At 42.7% G+C, this 18,903-nt stretch overlaps 1 protein-coding gene across 1 annotated transcript; it reads left to right on the forward strand.

Annotated features, from left to right (window-relative positions):
• The first annotated feature begins 10,659 nt into the window (after nt 1-10,659).
• LOC124703458 (protein-tyrosine sulfotransferase-like) lies at nt 10,660-15,538 on the forward strand. The gene is made up of 12 exons (XM_047235668.1): nt 10,660-10,714; nt 10,852-11,029; nt 11,127-11,198; nt 11,348-11,636; nt 11,818-11,958; nt 12,848-12,952; nt 13,200-13,347; nt 14,012-14,064; nt 14,158-14,226; nt 14,332-14,451; nt 14,777-14,941; nt 15,362-15,538. The coding sequence occupies exons 1-12, from the start codon at nt 10,660-10,662 to the stop codon at nt 15,497-15,499; spliced, it is 1,533 nt and encodes a 510-aa protein (XP_047091624.1). The 3' UTR covers nt 15,500-15,538.
• Nucleotides 15,539-18,903: the final 3,365 nt, after the last annotated feature.

Below are 18,903 nucleotides of genomic sequence, written 5' to 3' on the forward strand. Positions count from 1 at the left end.
TACCTCCGCAAGCAACACCAACAGCATTGCAACCCGGTTCAACGGGTGGCACGGAGGCTTCTTCATCGAGCATCTCCAAAGTAAAAAGTATTGGTTGGCACGAAGCGACCAAGTGGGGATGAAGGGTGGACACAAATTCGCATGACTGATGGGCATGAATATTGGAGTGCCGCGTCCTGGAAATTTCCCATGTATTATGAAACAAGCCCTCCTCATTATCTTGCGGGCCAGTGGGATGATTGGCCAGAGGACAAGAAGCCGAAGATAGATTGGAGTGATGATGCCCCCCCGACACACCCGTGTTCTATGCTCCGTGAAGTGTGTATGTTCATACTAGGCTTTTGTAAATGGGTTGAACTACTTGTCTAAAATGCAAAGTGTGTGTTTTGCACTTGAAAACATCTTCAAGGAATTTCTTTGTGTGTACGTCGAAAATTCAAGTGTGTGAGTGTGTAGCTGAATAAGGGCTACTATGTTTTTTGGCGTGTGATCCTTGTTACAAATGCAAAGCCTGTCTCTATACCTGAACAAATCTTAAACGAATAATACCCATGTTCATACTGTGTTTTTATGTATGTATCTGAGATGTTACTCTTCATCATGAAAACATGATCAACAAATATGTACCAACCCTCACATGTACTTTTTTATCAACAATTGACTTAATGTTTTACCAACCCATCTACTTTTTTGTTACCTCCTTCTTTTATTTTCTCTTTTATTTTTGTTTGTAGACAAAAGGTGGTCCTTTTTGTTTTTTAAGGGACCAAGGGAAACAATAATTATCTACCCATACATTCAGTATTCATCAACACATGAGTCCATGTGTTACCGACCCATTTCCATTATTTTTAGCTGCATCTATTTTTTTCTTATATATGAACTTTTTGGTTTCTTTTTTGTTTCTTACGTGAATAGGGGGAACCTAGTAATCAACCCTCCCATGCACTCTTCATTAAGAGTTGACTCAATGTTTTACCAACCCATGTCATCTTTTGTTACCTCCTTCTTTTTATTTCTCTTTTTTGTGTAGACAAAGGTGGTCCTTTTTGTTTTTTAAGGGAACAAGGGAACCTACTTATCAACCCTCCCATGCACTCTTCATCAACAGGTGACTCAATGTTTTACCAACCCATCTACTCTCTTGTTACCATCTTCTTTCTTTCTTTTTTATGTAGACAAAGGTGGTCCTTTTTAGTTTTTTAAGGGAATAAGGGAACCTACTTATCAACCCTCCCATGCACTCTTCATCAATAGGTGGCTCAATGTTTTACCAACCCATCTACTCTTTTGTTACCTCCTTCTTTTTTCTTTTTCTGTACACAAAGGTGGTCCTTTTTGTTTTTTAAGGGAACAAGGGAACCTACTTATCAACCATCCCATGCACTCTTCATCAATAGGTGGCTCAATGTTTTACCAACCCATCTACTCTTTTGTTACCTCCTTCTTTTTTTCTTTTTCTATACACAAAGGTGGTCCTTTTTGTTTTTTAAGGCAACAAGGGAACCTACTTATCAACCCTCCCATGCACTCTTCATCAACAGGGTGACTCAATGTTTTATCAACCCATCTACTCTCTTGTTACCATCTTCTTTTCTTTCTTTTTCTGTAGACAAAAGGTGGTCCTTTTTGTTTTTAAGGGAACAAGGGAACCTACTTATCAACCTCCCATGCACTCTTCATCAACGGGTGACTCAATGTTTTATCAACCCATCTACTCTCTTGTTACCATCTTCTTTCTTTCTTTTTTCTGTAGACAAAGGTGGTCCTTTTTGGTTTTTTAAGGGAATAAGGGAACCTACTTATCAACCCTCCCATGCACTCTTCATCAATAGGTGGCTCAATGTTTTACCAACCCATCTACTCTTTTGTTACCTCCTTCTTTTTTTCTTTTTCTGTACACAAAGGTGGTCCTTTTTGTTTTTAAGGGAACAAGGGAACCTACTTATCAACCATCCCATGCACTCTTCATCAATAGGTGGCTCAATGTTTTACCAACCCATCTACTCTTTTGTTACCTCCTTCTTTTTTTCTTTTTCTGTACACAAAGGTGGTCCTTTTTGTTTTTTAAGGCAACAAGGGAACCTACTTATCAACCCTCCCATGCACTCTTCATCAACATGTGACTCAATGTTTTATCAACCCATCTACTCTCTTGTTACCATCTTCTTTTCTTTCTTTTTCTGTAGATAAAAGGTGGTCCTTTTTGTTTTTAAGGGAACAAGGGAACCTACTTATCAACCTCCCATGCACTCTTCATCAACAGGTGACTCAATGTTTTATCAACCCATCTACTCTCTTGTTACCATCTTTTTTCTTTCTTTTTCTGTAGACAAAGGTGGTCCTTTTTGTTTTTTAAGAAAAAACAAGGGAACCTACTTATCAACCCTCCCATGCACTCTTCATCAATAGGTGGCTCAATGTTTTACCAACCCATCTACTCTCTTGTTACCTCCTTCTTTTTATTTCTCTTTTTCTGTACACAAAGGTGGTCCTTTTTGTTTCTTAAGGGAACAAGGGAACCTACTTATCAACCATCCCATGCACTCTTCATCAACAGGGTGACTCAATGTTTTATCAACCCATCTACTCTCTTGTTACCATCTTCTTTTCTTTCTTTTTCTGTAGACAAAAGGTGGTCCTTTTTGTTTTTAAGGGAACAAGGGAACCTACTTATCAACCTCCCATGCACTATTCATCAACAGGTGACTCAATGTTTTACCAACCCATCTACTCTCTTGTTACCATCTTCTTTCTTTCTTTTTCTGTAGACAAAGGTGGTCCTTTTTGTTTTTTAAGGGAACAAGGGAACCTAATTATCAACCCTCCCATGCACTCTTTCATCAATAGGTGGCTCAATGTTTTACCAACCCATCTACTCTCTTGTTACCTCCTTCTTTTTATTTCTCTTTTTTTGTAGACAAAGGTGGTCCTTTTTGTTTTTTAAGGGAACAAGGGAACCGACTTATCAACCCTCCCATGCACTCTTCATCAACAGGTGACTCAATGTTTTATCAACCCATCTACTCTCTTGTTACCATCTTCTTTCTTTCTTTTTTCTGTAGACAAAGGTGGTCCTTTTTGTTTCTTAAGGAAACAAGGGAACCTACTTATCAACCTTCTCATGCACTATTCATCAACAGGTGACTCAATGTTTTATCAACCCATTTACTCTCTTGTTACCTCCTTCTTTTTATTTCTCTTTTTTTGTAGACAAAGGTGGTCCTTCTTGTTTTTTAAGGGAACAAGGGAACCTACTTATCAACCCTCCCATGCACTCTTCATCAACAGGTGACTCAATGTTTTATCAACCCATCTACTCTCTTGTTACCATCTTTTTTTTTGTAGACAAAGGTGGTCCTTTTTGTTTCTTAAGGGAACAAGGGAGCCTACTTATCAACCATCTCATGCACTATTCATCAACAGGTGACTCAATGTTTTATCAATCCATTTACTCTCTTGTTACCATCTTCTTTCTTTTCTGTTTCTGTACACAAAGGTGTCCTTTTTGTTTTTTTAAGGGAACAAGGGAACCTACTTATCAACCATCCCATGCACTCTTCATCAATAGGTGGCTCAATGTTTTACCAACCCATCTACTCTTTTGTTATCTCCTTCTTTTTTTCTTTTTCTGTACACAAAGGTGGTCCTTTTTGTTTTTTAAGGCAACAAGGGAACCTACTTATCAACCCTCCCATGCACTCTTCATCAACAGGGTGACTCAATGTTTTATCAACCCATCTACTCTCTTGTTACCATCTTCTTTTCTTTCTTTTTCTGTAGACAAAGGTGGTCCTTTTTGTTTTTTAAGGGAACAAGGGAACCTACTTATCAACCATCTCATGCACTATTCATCAACAGGTGACTCAATGTTTTACCAACCCATCTACTCTGCTGTTACCATCTTCTTTCTTTCTTTTTCTGTAGACAAAGGTGGTCCTTTTTGGTTTTCTAAGGGAACAAGGGAACCTACTTATGAACCATCCCATGCACTCTTCATCAATAGGTGGCTCAATGTTTTACCAACCCATCTACTCTTTTGTTACCTCCTTCTTTTTTTCTTTTTCTGTACACAAAGGTGGTCCTTTTTGTTTTTTAAGGGAACAAGGGAACCTACTTATCAACCATCCCATGCACTCTTCATCAATAGGTGGCTCAATGTTTTACCAACCCATCTACTCTTTTGTTACCTCCTTCTTTTTTTCTTTTTTCTGTACACAAAGGTGGTCCTTTTTGTTTTTTAAGGCAACAAGGGAACCTACTTATCAACCCTCCCATGCACTCTTCATCAACAGGGTGACTCAATGTTTTATCAACCCATCTACTCTCTTGTTACCATCTTCTTTGCTTTCTTTTTCTGTAGACAAAAGGTGGTCCTTTTTGTTTTTAAGGGAACAAGGGAACCTACTTATCAACCTCCCATGCACTCTTCATCAACATGTGACTCAATGTTTTATCAACCCATCTACTATCTTGTTACCATCTTCTTTCTTTCTTTTTCTGTAGACAAAGGTGGTCCTTTTTGTTTTTTAAGGGAACAAGGGAACCTTACCTATCAACCCTCCCATGCTCTATTTTCATCAACAGGTGACTCAATGTTTTTTACCAACCCATCTACTCTTTTGTTACCTCCTTCTTTTTATTTTTCTTTTTCTGTACACAAAGGTGGTCCTTTTTGTTTTTTAAGGCAACAAGGGAACCTACTTATCAACCCTCCCATGCACTCTTCATCAATAGGTGACTCAATGTTTTTACCAACACATCTACTCTCTTGTTACTATCTTTCTTTTCTTTCTTTTTCTGTAGACAAAAGGTGGTCCTTTTTGTTTTTAAGGGAACAAGGGAACCTACTTATCAACCTCCCATGCACTCTTCATCAACGGGTGACTCAATGTTTTATCAACCCATCTACTCTCTTGTTACCATCTTCTTTCTTTCTTTTTCTGTAGACAAAGGTGGTCCTTTTGGTTTTTTAAGGGAATAAGGGAACCTACTTATCAACCCTCCCATGCACTCTTCATCAATAGGTGGCTCAATGTTTTACCAACCCATCTACTCTTTTGTTACCTCCTTCTTTTTTTCTTTTTTCTGTACACAAAGGTGGTCCTTTTTGTTTTTTAAGGGAACAAGGGAACCTACTTATCAACCATCCCATGCACTCTTCATCAATAGGTGGCTCAATGTTTTACCAACCCATCTACTCTTTTGTTACCTCCTTCTTTTTTTTTTTTTTCTGTACACAAAGGTGGTCCTTTTTGTTTTTTAAGGTAACAAGGGAACGGGCACATACTTATCAACCCTCCCATGAACTCTTCATCAACACCTTAGTCCATATGTTACCAACACTCCCATTCAGTCTTTATCAACATGTATATGGAAGCTTAACCAACACCTACATTATTATGTTACCAAGAAGGGAATTGCGGAAGAAGGGAATTGTCATGTTGCAAGTCGTAGTTCATTTCATTTGCAAGTGGATTATGCTGCTCCTCTCCCTTTTTTTAACCCTAAAATTTCACTAGCCCAAAAAGAGAATAAGGGAATAGTTAATATATTACTACGTGAACATGTAAAGGGAATTGCCCACGTGCAGCAAGCAAAATAACGTACGACAACCCAACTTGGGTCACGAGCGGAAAGGGAATTGCGGAAGAAGGCAAATCAATTAAGGCACGTAACCTGTGTGGTCCACAATTACCACGAAAGGGAAACGCGGTTTTATTCCCAAATTGGGTTGTCCGAAACCGATCGCTCGATTTAATACTGGCGCGCGAGCGCCAGCTAGGGCCGCCCCTCGTAAACATGGGAACTAAAAATACCGAGTTCAGTTTACGGAACTTATGTTTACGGGTCGGAAAATTGCTGGTGCATAATAGAGCCCGTAAACCAAAATTGTAAAATAGAATGTTTTTCATAGAATTCATATGCAACATGGTATAAACACAAACATATAATAATCGATCACAATTAATTAAATAATAGTTTCAGAACACAATAATTATCCAAATTATTACAACAGATAAATAAATATCTCAACCAAATTACAATCGTTTTTAAATAATAAAACAAATGAACAAATATCTCAACAATGATTCATCTCACACATAAATGAATGGAATGGTCGGAACATTGGCGACGGTCATGGTGCATTTTGAGATCATAAACGAGCTAGACATGGGTAGTGGCATTCTCAATCTGCCGATGCGTTTTAAGGAAAGCTTCAATGTGATCGGGATTCCATTGGGGTTGCACTCGGGTGCCAACATTATCATATAAGTATGGCAAGCTTAACCCTCTTCCATCCTCGATTATCATGGTGAAGGATCACACAACATGTCATGATGTTTACAAGGATTTTTTTGTGTTCCAAAACCGAGCTGGACCCCGAAAAATGGCAAACCTTGTTTGCAAAACACCGAAAGCTTTCTCAATGTTCTTGCGAGCAGTTTCTTGAGCCTTGGCAAGCTCAGCTTCTATCTTATCTCTGGGATTCTTCACAGATTTCACAAAAGTTGCCTAGTCCGGATAGATGTTATCGGAGATAGTATCACATTGTATATTCATTATTCATAACTTTGTAATTGCAAGTAGATGCTTCCCCATTTGTTAGTTTTGCAAATAAAGGGGATCTTTGTAGTACCTTATTGATGTCATTGAGTGTTCCCCGTAAACCAAAAAATAATGTCAAATCCACAAATCTCGTGATGCGACGGCCTCAAATACAATGATAACATTTTTGCTCTTCCCACAGTAATATCCATACCATGTCTTGGGATAATTATTCCATATCCAATGCATACAATCAAGACTACCATGCATTCCAGACCAACCTCTTTATTTATCTCCATCAATCTTTTTGTGTCATCCTCATTTGGAGCTCGAAAATAAGTTGGCCCAAATAACTTGATAATCATGCGAGCAAACCTACACACGGACTCCGTGTTTGTATCTTCACCAAATCGAAGATACTCATCAGTGTAATCCGCAGGGATGCTCTACGCAATCACCCTCATGGCAGCCAAGATATTTTGAAACAGGCTCAAACCCATCACGCCGGCATCATTTTTACGTTGCTTGAAATAATTTGAGTTTGCTTCACAGGCCTTCACGATTGTGATGAACAAACTACGGCGCATGCGATACCTCCTACGAAATAGATGCAGCGGATAGGTAGGTACCTCGGCGAAGTAGTCCTCCATCAGTTGATCGTGGCCGAGGAGGCGATTCCGTTGGACGTGGTTCCGGCCAATCACCGAGACGCACCTCCGATTCAGCAGCTTCACGCGGTTCTCGAGCTCCTTGGCAGAGAGAAGGAGGATTGTGGCCTCCAAGTAGTCGTCGTGGAGCAGCTTATCGTAGTCGGAATCGTCCGAGCTCGATGAATCAGATAGATCGACGTCATTAATCTCGTCGGCCGGCCTCATCCTCGATTCGGCCGGTGCGGCAGCAGGACCCGAAGCTGAGCGAGGAACCGCGAGCGGGATGCAGGGAAACCTACGCTAGCTCCTCTTCGCCGGGCTCCGCCGAATCAGGTGGCATCGGAGTGTGCTGGCGGCACGCGGGAGGAGGGAGAAACTGAGCGGTTGGGTCAGGTGAAAATTCAACGAGCCCTAAATATGGATCCACGTGCGGTTCGCTTGTTCGGCCTCTATAATATAGGCTGAATTGGGTTTTCGGTCTCGGCCTGAAATTTCTTTTTCGGTTTTGGCTCGTTTACGGTGACTGATCGACGCCGTGTTTCGGGCCGAACCCGTAAACTAGCGGTTATTTTACGATTTTAGGCCTTTTACGGACTCTGTTAGAGATTCTCTTAGAGAGCATCGAGTTTCTAGAGTAGAGAGAAACTGAGCCCAGCTCGTGTCCCACGGGTGGCTTGGGCGAAACCCTAACAACCGCCTCCATCCCTCCTTCTTCCCTACATCTACCTGCTGATGTTGGAGGAAGCCGGCGGGCAAAGCCCCTCCCTGGCGACGGGCTCTCATCTCCAAGCGCGACTGGCGGCGGTAGGGGCATGCTCCTCCTCGCATGGTCGGATCTCTGGCCGGAGCATCGCGTCAGCTAGGAGGGTGCGACTCGTCCGACGGAGACGGACGTCGGGGCGGCGGCACTAGACTAGTTCATCGATCTTAGCAATCGATGTGGCCGCAAGGGAGGCACGCCGCTTGGTTCGGGAGACTCGATACGACTCAGACCCTCATCTCCGCTTTGTCTGGGTGGTGGCGGTGCCCACTAAGATCCCGGTCTATTGTTGGGAGCCGGCGAGCGGCGACATGGGGCTTGCTGATCTGCTTAATAAAGGAGGCAATACTTTGGTTCTTCTCGTGCAAAGACGGCGTTCTGCTTGATGCCGACCCTTATTGATCTGGCCGGTGACGAGTTCCGGAAGGCTCCATCGACAATCTCCATTGGGCGCCTAATGCCTATAGATTGTTGTAACAAATGGGATTCGATAGTGTGCACCCATATTTCTGGTCATGTGACTACAAGAGGGAGTGACGTGAAGGTTCACTGGTTGTTACCATCATGAGACATGTTGTTTTTTATTTTCATGGAGAAGACAGTGGCGGAGAATATCATGGCGGGTAAGGTCTAGTGATTATGAACTGAGTCTTCATAGCGTTGAGGTCTAGTGACTTGCAGCAATGACATTGGTAAGTGGCGACATCTAACACATGAGGAGTACATAGTCTTATCTTTCAGGGTGAAAATCCAATATCTGACTTTAATTGGTCGTGTCTAGCAATGGTCTTGTTTAAGGTATTTTTTATGAGCATGAACTCCGGGTGTTGTTTTGGCAGTTGCAGCTATAAGGTTTTGATCACCGTAAATGTTTTTTTTGTTTTTCTTCTTCCTTTTTTTATAATAAGGTTGATTTTAGGAAATTTTGTTATTCCAGAGGCTGGATGCAATTAATATAATCGCTATATATTCCATTTTTCAAGAAAAAAAACAATGCTCCTCAATCAAACTACACGTGTCAAGAGTTCCTAGCCAAGGTACAGGTTTTACTGAAACATTAGAAAACTGACAAACCGGTAAGTCTTGGGCCAAATTTACATTACTCTAATTATCTTTTGCATAAACCAACAACTCTTGGGCCAAATTTACATTACTTTAATTTTCTTTTGCATAAACCAATAACTCTTAAGGTTCAACTCTAATGGCCATTATGCTTACAGTGAAACATTCGAGATTTTATTCCATGAACATAGGGCTACAATCAGGTGGCAATAGTTGTGCTATATCATCTGAAAATTAGTGTATCAAACATGCAGTGCCACCTCTAGTTCTACCCAAATTTTTTAGACTATTTTAATCTCAAATGATTTTAATGAGCTTGAGTTCGCGGGGACTAATCGAAAACTTTACTTCTCCACCATGTGGAACATTTGCGTTTATTCTCTCCTTCATAGCCGCTGGGATAATAGCACAATCATAGAAATTTTATCACTAAATACCATAAGTTGGGGATTTTCTTTATCACGGAACCTCAACAATAAGAATATTTTTCACAAAACACTGAACTTTAGAGTAATTGGTTCACAAAACATATGAACTTATCATTAGCCAGCCCATTTGCCAAAAACAATGAACATGTTTGGCTGCTCCAGGCTCCAGCGTGACACCATGGTTTGATCTTTGGTTTTCTCCTCGTGTAATGAATCGATGGCCAGTGTTCTCTTAGCCCGAGCACCTCATTTGCCGGTTGGCCGCCATTCCAAACCCTATGTGGGCAGGGCCTCTAGCTTGGAATCGTTGGAGGAATGGGTCGCCACCATTCCTAACCCCGCTGCCGGCTCGCGTCCTTCCCACCCATCGCCGCCCGTCTCTGGACCTGCCATTGTTCGCCGCCTCTGCCTTGAGGAGAAGCTGGGGCAAAGAAGGGGAATTGGTTCAACTGAACCAGTTTGGTGTAGATGGATCCAAAATTACTACTAGTAGGCTCCAAAACCAGCGATTATGTGTTTTGTAAAACAAGTACTAATCTTTGATTCAGGTTGGTGTATTGTAAAAAAAATTCCTCAACTTGTAGTGTTAAGCGATAAAATCTCTCGGATAGGAGGATAGCTGGATGAGCTAGGGCCAAACCCTCCATTACTGCACCAATCTTTGATTCAGGGCATCATTTGGCGAGGGGGAACGGGAGGATCTGCTGGCGAAATCCCCCGTCGCCGGAGATCCGTGAATCGTCGGAAACCGGGTGGCACGGCACACCACGGCGCAAGTGGGTAGAAAATCTGCATCCTTTCCGCCGCGCTTTCCAATCCCACCACCAGTATTTACGGGAGGCCGCCTCGGCACCGGCGCACCACCACGCTGCCACTGCCACCCATCTCCTCCTGCCTCCGCCGCCCGAGAGTGACTAAACAAGGCAAGGGATATCACCACGCCACACGGGCCGACGCGAAAAGTGAGAAAGGAGGCGCGGAAAGCGGCGGGTGCCTGCCGGGGCGCCGGTGCCGAGGCCTCCCTCCCTCCCTGCCCTGCCGGCACGGCGCGCCGAACCCCCCGCCCTCTCGATCCTGCCGTTTCCACTCACCCACCTTCCTTTTTAAGCGCGCTCACTCCCCCCGCTGCTGCGCCCGCGCTCTCGCTTCGCCCCTCTCATCAATCGCCCACCGGCCGACGCGCCGCCAGATCTGCGCGCCGGCCGAATCCATGGCGCGGCCGCTCGGCCTCGTCCTCGCCATCGCGCTCCTCGCCGCCGTATCAGGTACGCCTCCTCTCCCTCCCCAGTCCCCGCCTCCCCTCCTGCTGCCAGGATCCTCTCCCCTAGAATTACCTGCCCGCCGCCGCGGAAATCTCTATTTTTTTTCGCTGCTGTGATGGTTTGCCGTTTTGCTGTTGCAGTGGCCCTGCTCCCCCCTGTCAGCGCCGCTGACAACGACTACACTCACTGCGAGGGGGCAGTCAAGAGTTGGGCGGACTCGGTTGGGGAAGGCGACGATGGCGCAGACAAGCTCAACCTCAAGGATTTGCTCTTCTTCCTTCATATTCCTAGAACCGGTGGCCGTGCCTACTTCCACTGGTACGTTTTGCTGGACCTCTTCTAAAACTGTCAGATTCGTCGTCCTCATACACCATTGTGTTTTCCGCTCATACTACTAACTGTTTCCTTTTGGCAGCTTCTTGAAAAAGCTGTATACCAGTGCTCAGGAATGCCCCCGTTCCTACGATAAGCTGCGGTTTGACCCAAGGTGAGAAGAAAATTTTGTTCTCTGTTTTGCCTACGACTGTCGTCATCTAAGTTTATCTTGACACTTCATGCTGGCTAGCCAAACAAACACAAGAATGGCTAACGAGACATATTTCTGCTATAACTCAACACTGCTTCTATTTATGTCAGCCATCCTGACTGCAAGCTGGTTGTAAGTCATGACGACTACAGCTTAACTTCCAAGCTGCCAAAGGAGAGGACTTCCGTGGTGACGATACTACGGAATCCAGTCGACCGCGTGTTTAGCACGTACGAGTTCTCGGTTGAAGTTGCAGCCAGGTTTCTTGTGCATCCGAACTTAACGTCTGCAAAGACAATGACCACCCGTCTGTTAAAAAAAACACGCGGTGTAAGTACATTGGATATATGGCCTTGGAAGTACTTGGTTCCATGGATGAGAGAAGATCTTTTCACCAGGGTATGCTTGCTTCCATCTTTAAAGTGCGATGCCATCTTCAGATATATCCAGTTCAGTTGATGTGAATGGCTATGAATGTAGACTTCAGATATATTTGGAATTAGTTAAGACACAGCTAAAGTATGTTGTTTCAATTGCATATGTTCTTGCAATAAGTTAACATATATCTTTCATCTGCCAGAGAGATGCTAGAGGGATTGACAATACGCGAAGCAGCAACAAGGTTAATCCATATGATGTGGACGACATGGCTATGCCATTACACCAGTACATCAATGACCCTGTTGCCCATGAAATCATTCATAATGGAGCTACCTTTCAGGTATGTAAGACTTTGTCCCTTTGGTATATCTCAACTCCCTTTGGTATATCTCAACTTCGGTTACTGCATTCAAATGTAGGCCTTTACGTTTTTACACTCTTTGTTGTATCGTGCACTACAATTGCTTTGACCCCCTTATATTAGTCCTTTTGGCTTTCCAACAAAATATGCTACTCCCTCCTTCTCATGAAAGTTGTCTTACATTTGTCTAAATTTGGATGTATCTAGACACTATCTAGTGTGTGGATACATCCAAATTAAATTTAGGCAAATCTAAGAAAAGTTTCATGGGATGGAGGGACTATATTAGTTGCTGTGCTTGTAAATAGGTAGTTTGATCCATTTGATCAAGTATCCACATATTATACAGGCGAAAAACCAGCATGTATAAGCTAAATATTGAATGTATATATCCCCACTATTTTCAGTGAATGTGGGGCCATTGCTAAGATATACTCTACATCGAACCTATTATTAATTGTATATATATATCCACTGTTTTCAATGAATGTGTGACCATTGGCCAAAGTAAAACCTTAGAATTATGATGATAGACCTATGCAACGGAACATAATCCTCACAGTTTTTGGCCCTGTAGAACATTATTAAACTCACTTTATTCATTGTAGACAAAATAAGCACTTGATAAGGCGTAATTCTGAAGTGAAATGGGTTGTGTGTGCAACCACTTTTTATAAAGCACCCGTCTTTCTATGATGTGAAAAAAACTTAGATTTTTTTTTTCTAGAACAACTTCAACAATATGACCCTAAGTGGGCATTTTTCCACTTCTGTGATGTATGTGTTGTGTCTTTGGCTCCTTAGTTTCACTATTACCTTAAAAAATCTGGCTGCTAATTAAATTTGCTTTCCCGTGTTACCTTGGCAGGTTACTGGGCTAACAAATAACTCTTACTTTGATGGAGCACACAAGGTTCGGCATTGTGTTAGAAAGCACCCTGATCTTGGTCGTTTTGTGCTTCAAGTTGCTAAGGTACGCACCAAAAATCAAATAGATGAATTAGTGAAAAGCTGCTTTCATGTACACTCCATTGGCCAAGATCCATAACATTCCTTCGGATACAAACATCATTGATGTGTGCATTGTGGCCTGATCAACTATGTTCTCCAGCAAAGGGAATATAAGCTGGATGCCAGGAAAATTTACTTGACCGCATTACATCAATTTAATAAGCCAAGCTAGATTTATATTTGTTAAATACAATCATTTTTAATCACAGAACAGGTTGGACCGTATGCTGTACGTAGGACTTACAGAGGATCATGAAGAATCCGCGAGGTTGTTTGCTCATATGGTAGGAGCCCAAGTGCTTTCACAGTCTGGAATTTTGAACTTGGATATCCAGGAAGATCCACCCAGTGGCACCGGTATTTCTCCATTGTTACACATTTGCAGAAGTCATGTTCATGTTATATAGTAGTCCCTCCATCCCATAATATAAGATGTTATTATACCAAACTGACAGAGGGAGAGTTTCTTGTTAGATTGAAGAGCAACAATCCATCAGTTTTGTTTCTGTTAAATCTGAAAAATAAGAGATAATATATATGGGACCAGACTTCCATGAATCAAGTAGCTATACGCAAGTACATAACTATATTTTTCTGGTACAACCCATAAAGTAAGGCAAGACTGCAATACTAGAGAGTTAAATGTTCGTACATAACAAAACAATACGGCCAGTTGCAAAAAGCAGTCCTAAAAAGACAGCTATGTATGATTCAGCAATGCTCGCCCAAGTAGAAAGAAAGCTCTGAGGCAGCAGTATATATAAGCCATATTTTGTTTGAATTTTGAAAGAGTAGCTCCTAAAACTGAACATTATTAGCAGTATGTTTTTGCTGCATGTTTGAATAGTTTGGACAGGAAAGCAGTATTCTTATTGAAACAATATTCATGAAGCATGAAATAAAGAGTCAACAATGCTTGTAGTACTTTTTTTCTCTTCTCTTAGTGTGTGTTGCTCCATTTTTCAGATGTACTTGTGCAAAGTCAAAGAAAATTGGTCTAATCTTTATCTTGTTCTCACAGACCCCCACTCGTCCATGCTGGATCAAGAGGATGAAGAAACAAATGAACATATGGTAATGCGGTGGCTAGGATTTACATTTGAGCTGTTTGCGGGTAGAATGGTTTGAATATTTACGGCTGTATTAACATTTCTATTATTCTGACAGAATAGCACTGATGGTTGGAGCAGTAATGATGCTCTGAACACTACTGACGATGATCATGGGAAAGGAAATGTAATACAACTACTCGAAATGTGCAATTATATGCACAGTCTATCCGTTATTGTCTTGCCATCTTGATGTGATGCCATCTTGATGTGATGTTATTGTTGATGCCAGATGACTGTTGGTAAATTAATGGAAACTTATGAGAGTTGCATTGCCAGTCTGCGGAAGTCCCAATCAAACCGTCGCAAAATATCCCTTAAAAAGGTTGCGGAGGCAAATTTTACTAAGGCGGTGAGTTCGGAAGGGGACTGAAATGCTTTTACTATGGAACTGTTCTTGTTCATTTTCCATTTTTGCTATTGGTGTTGAAAATTTGATTATGCATACCTGAATGTCCTCCTCCCATGTGTCAGAACTGAGAAACATTTACACATGAAGACCATAAATATTAAGATACAATTTTATAACATGTTTATTAAATGCTGTCATGTATGGTTCCAAATTAAGTTGTTGTATCAGTTGAATTCTGTGTTGGCTAACATATTGTTTTGTTTCTCAAATATTCCCTTAATTCTCTGTAAAGTTTTATAAAAATCTAAAGACTATCTGTTTGCAGGCACGGCGTCAGGTACCTGAGGCAATTCTGAAGCAAATTATCTCATTGAACAGCCTTGACATGGAACTCTATGAGCATGCTAAGAATATTTTTACACAAGAGCATCTTATGCTAAAAGGGCAGCATCCTGTGGTGGTGCAAGACAAACAGTCGGCAGCTCAAAAGGTTTGGTCAAGCTAAAATTCTTTATAAACGATCTATGTTGCTTGAGCCTTTCCAACAAGAATTCAGAGCCCCAGAACCACTTGTTTTGTTAAAGCATCAGAAACCAGTCAGTTCTAGTAAAGATGAAAGTATGCTCACATAAATCATCATCGTTAACGTGTTACATTAGGTTGTGTTTCCGTCCTAATTGATATAACAGTACGGATATTTATAGTTCATCAACATGAGAGGAACATAGTACAGATACACCATGATTTTAAAACAGTATTTGCTTCAAAATATTTCCAAGACATGTTGGTATTTCCATTACGACGTTAGCCTTTCTGATTAGATCTCAGCTTGCTTCTCAATTATTATTTCTGGTTTAGCAATGCTGTTAGGTAATCTTACCCCCTACGTGTGTTTGGTCATATCTTTCAGGACTGGATGGATACGGTCTGCGATTCCTGGAATTGCTCTACCTGGAAGGTTGTCGCTCTTGGTCTTGGGATCGCAGTGACCACTGTTTTTATTGTGTTTGCTGTAACGAGTAGAAGAACATTAAAACTTAAGATTTGATAATGATATTTGGAGACAACCCCTACTTTTTTATGTACAGTTGGATGTTGTCCAGGGATCTAAATTACTATTCTTTAGGGCAAAAATGTTCACATGTCTCACAGAAATATGTAGCGATGTAGGTGGGACGGGCGTGCCCACAAAGCCTGCCTCCGGTCCTGCTATCGCTAATTCCTGTTTGTGGCATCCCGTTTTGTGCCAACACAATAAGCAGGATCGCCTACTAATTCCGGCTTGTACCATAAGCCCGCGAGGCATGCAACGGCTACTACCTCGGGTCGTATTTAATCGAGGCAGCCCGTACTTTAGCTATAGGCTAGCGATGGCTTGCTCGGCATCGAATCTTTTCAGACCGGAGGAAGTACTAGCTTAGAGCATCTCTAAACCACCGAAACTGAATTTTTCTGGCGAATTTATGGGTTCGGGCCGAAAGCGCCGCAGAACGGAACTTCCGGCGAGCAATCGCGGTGCCGCCACATCTCCACTTCGTCCACCACCACCGTGACCGCATGGCTAGCGCGGGCAGTGGCGGGAGCAACTCCCCCCCCCCCCCCCCCTCTTCCACTCCGAGGCCGAGCGGCGGAAATGGGACCGCTCGGAAGGCGCCCGGAAGCAGCGTGCAGCGCTGGACCAATCTGGGCCTGACGGCGCCGGGAAACTCGCCCGCTACGCCAATAGTGGCGAGGGGTCTTCCTCCGGCGCTTTCGGCCGTGCACTAGCGCTGCCACTCGCCAACAACAGCAACGAGGAGGAGGAGGAGGCACCGGTGCGCACCGTCCTCCATTCGGGGGACTACGTCCTCAATGACGAGGAGGAGGCGACGACGATCCAGCAAGTCTCCGTCATCTCGAAGGCCGAGGCGCGCGCGCTACCATCACGAGGAGGCGGAAGCCGTCCGTGCCGTGCGCGCTTACGAGACGGCGCAAAAGGAGGCGGCCGTCCGCCGCGTGAAGCAGGAGGTCGTCGACCTCGACTCGGAGTAGGTCGCCGACGGCGTAGTCCTCCGCCGCGCGTACAGTAGGTCGCCGCCGGGTGGAATTAGTTAAGTTTAGGAGCTGGTCGCCGACGACCAACTCAAATGTAGTCTCTTTTGCGATCGAAACTGTCGAAATATGCAACTACTATGTTTGAATTTCACTCCTATAACTTGTTTGCGATGATCAATTTACCGGCAAAGTTTGAATTTGCATTTTTTCGGTTCCGAATACAGGTGCTGTTTTGCGCCACCTTCTAAACCGCTCGCATTTTGATTTTCGGGAAACTGAACTTCATTTTTTAGTTCCGAAAAATAAAGGCTTTGCTAGAGATGCTCTTAGAGGAGGAACAAGGTAGTTGCATGCAGAGCGAGGTCACTCCGTTCTTGCGAGTTGCGCCCATTGCACATGGGAACCATGGGACCCGAGTCCATGGCTTTGCAAGATGTTGACCGTGAGTGAAATCCTCTCACTCGTAGTTGCATGATCATTATGCCTCCGTCTCAAAAAGGATGTCGTAGATTTGTCAAACTTTGGTTGTATCTTGATACTAAATTGAATCTAGATACATCTACATTTTAACAAATTGAAGACATCCTTTTTAGGATGGAGGGAGTACATGAAGTTCTCACGGTTCATGGATAAAACAGCACGAACCGTTCATGGATAAAACAGTTACACTTAGCTGGCATAAACCGGTCTTTTCTGGGCAGGGGCGGACGGGGGGGAGGGGGGGGGGGGGAGTTCGCCCCCTAACACGCTAGTTTCCTTCTAATGGCAGTACATAATTATGCGATTCTTTCTAAGTTGTTGTCCTAACATGAAGCCTTCTCGTTGGCGTCGTGCGGTTGTGCGATTGCGTCCTTGAGAGTTGACATCAACTTGCCATCGGAGATCCCCTCATCCCCGTCTGTATGTGTTTCTGAATTCTGATCACTCGATTCAGCACTAAGTTTTAAAGCCATTTCAGTATACATGTGTTACCGCTGCTAGTTAGCTAGTATCAGCTTGCTTTGTCTGATCGATCACAACGTTATTAAAAAAATGAGATTCTGGTTGCTTTACTAAATGAATGTAATGTTTCTTTGTTTTGATCATTTCATGTCTAAGGATGAAGAGAAAACACCACAACAGCTATAATTTTCTTTACTAATTCGATGTACCGTATCTATTACCTGCCAAAAAAATGTAATGTATCTTGGTTGTTTTAGGCGCCGAGCATGGTTCAGTTTTCTTAAATTATTTTATGCCAAATGATAAAGATTATAGAACCCAATAACAATTATATATTTCTTTGATAAATCGCTGGCAGTGTCATGAAATTTAATTTTGAGACATATAGTGATATTTTTCTCGTGTGACCAAAAAAAAAGTTTCCGCCCCCCTATTGTAAATTCCTGGCTCCGCCCCTGTTTCTGGGTGTGTAGTTTACTGGGAAAAAATGTACTTCCTCTGTCCCGGTTCATAGAACTTTAGGGTATTTTTAGATCGTAAATTTAAACATGATAATATAAGATATATATTACAAAATATATATTATTAGAACGCTCATGCGTTCTACTTACTAATTAAAGAATTTTTATGTTATATAATTTGTATTACATTGATCAAATTGATAACATAGTAATACGACGGAAGCCATATAAACTGGAACCGAGGTAGTAATCGAAATCTTGCAATGTTACATTAGGATGCTTAATCACGACCAGATATGATAAAATAGCCTAAGATAATGGAGAACATACGGAAATGCAAACTCGCACATCTTAGACGGAACTGCGGTAAGCAAAGCCTGGAAGGAAGTGCAGATGGAATAGACATATAGTGCCTTGTCAGTTGTCACTATCCTTGGATGACAGCTGTTCATTTTTTCTTTATTGCCATCTACCCCATCTTAACAGAGCAAGAGAAAAACGCTAAAAAAGCGGGGCAAAACTGACGGTGAAAGAAACGTTTCAGGACAAAGCATACACTCACAACACTAGTGGTCGGAGCCAGCGGCAAGATCGCGACGTCGTCTGCAATCTCCTCCAACACATGGGAGATAAGCCACTCCTTGCCATCAAAGACCTGCCCGTTTCATTCCAGACGAACCTGCGATAATCATCTCAAACAGACCGCCTAGCTATCAGCAATTGCATGCTGGGGTTGCGATGATCTCTCATTCTTGGTCATACATGGCATGGAAACACGTTGCACCAAGTGGAATTAGAATACGAGAACAGCACAGCTCGACCGAGAGGCTACTAATCCTTGCTCAGAACAACAACGGCAGATGAGAAGTGTAATGCTACAGCGCCGCATGCGACCAGCTCCCTACGTCTCCCAATCCCACAAGTTTCCTTTGGGCTCCCACCCAAAGGCTAGGTTAGAACCATGGCAAGCAACTTTCTTTGTCTCTCTTTCTTCCTCCCTTCCACTTCGCAAGAA

Source organism: Lolium rigidum, chromosome 1 (genome assembly GCF_022539505.1).
Source record: "Lolium rigidum isolate FL_2022 chromosome 1, APGP_CSIRO_Lrig_0.1, whole genome shotgun sequence".
NCBI lineage: Eukaryota > Viridiplantae > Streptophyta > Magnoliopsida > Poales > Poaceae > Lolium > Lolium rigidum.

Excerpts from the sequence above, each read along its gene's own strand:
- LOC124703458 (XM_047235668.1), top strand. The coding sequence starts at position 10,660 with ATGGCGCGGCCGCTCGGCCTCGTCCTCGCCATCGCGCTCCTCGCCGCC. Across the intron at positions 10,715-10,851 it reads GCTCCTCGCCGCCGTATCAG|TGGCCCTGCTCCCCCCTGTC; the intron begins GTACGCCTCCTC and ends TTGCTGTTGCAG. Across the intron at positions 14,065-14,157 it reads AAGAAACAAATGAACATATG|AATAGCACTGATGGTTGGAG; the intron begins GTAATGCGGTGG and ends TTATTCTGACAG.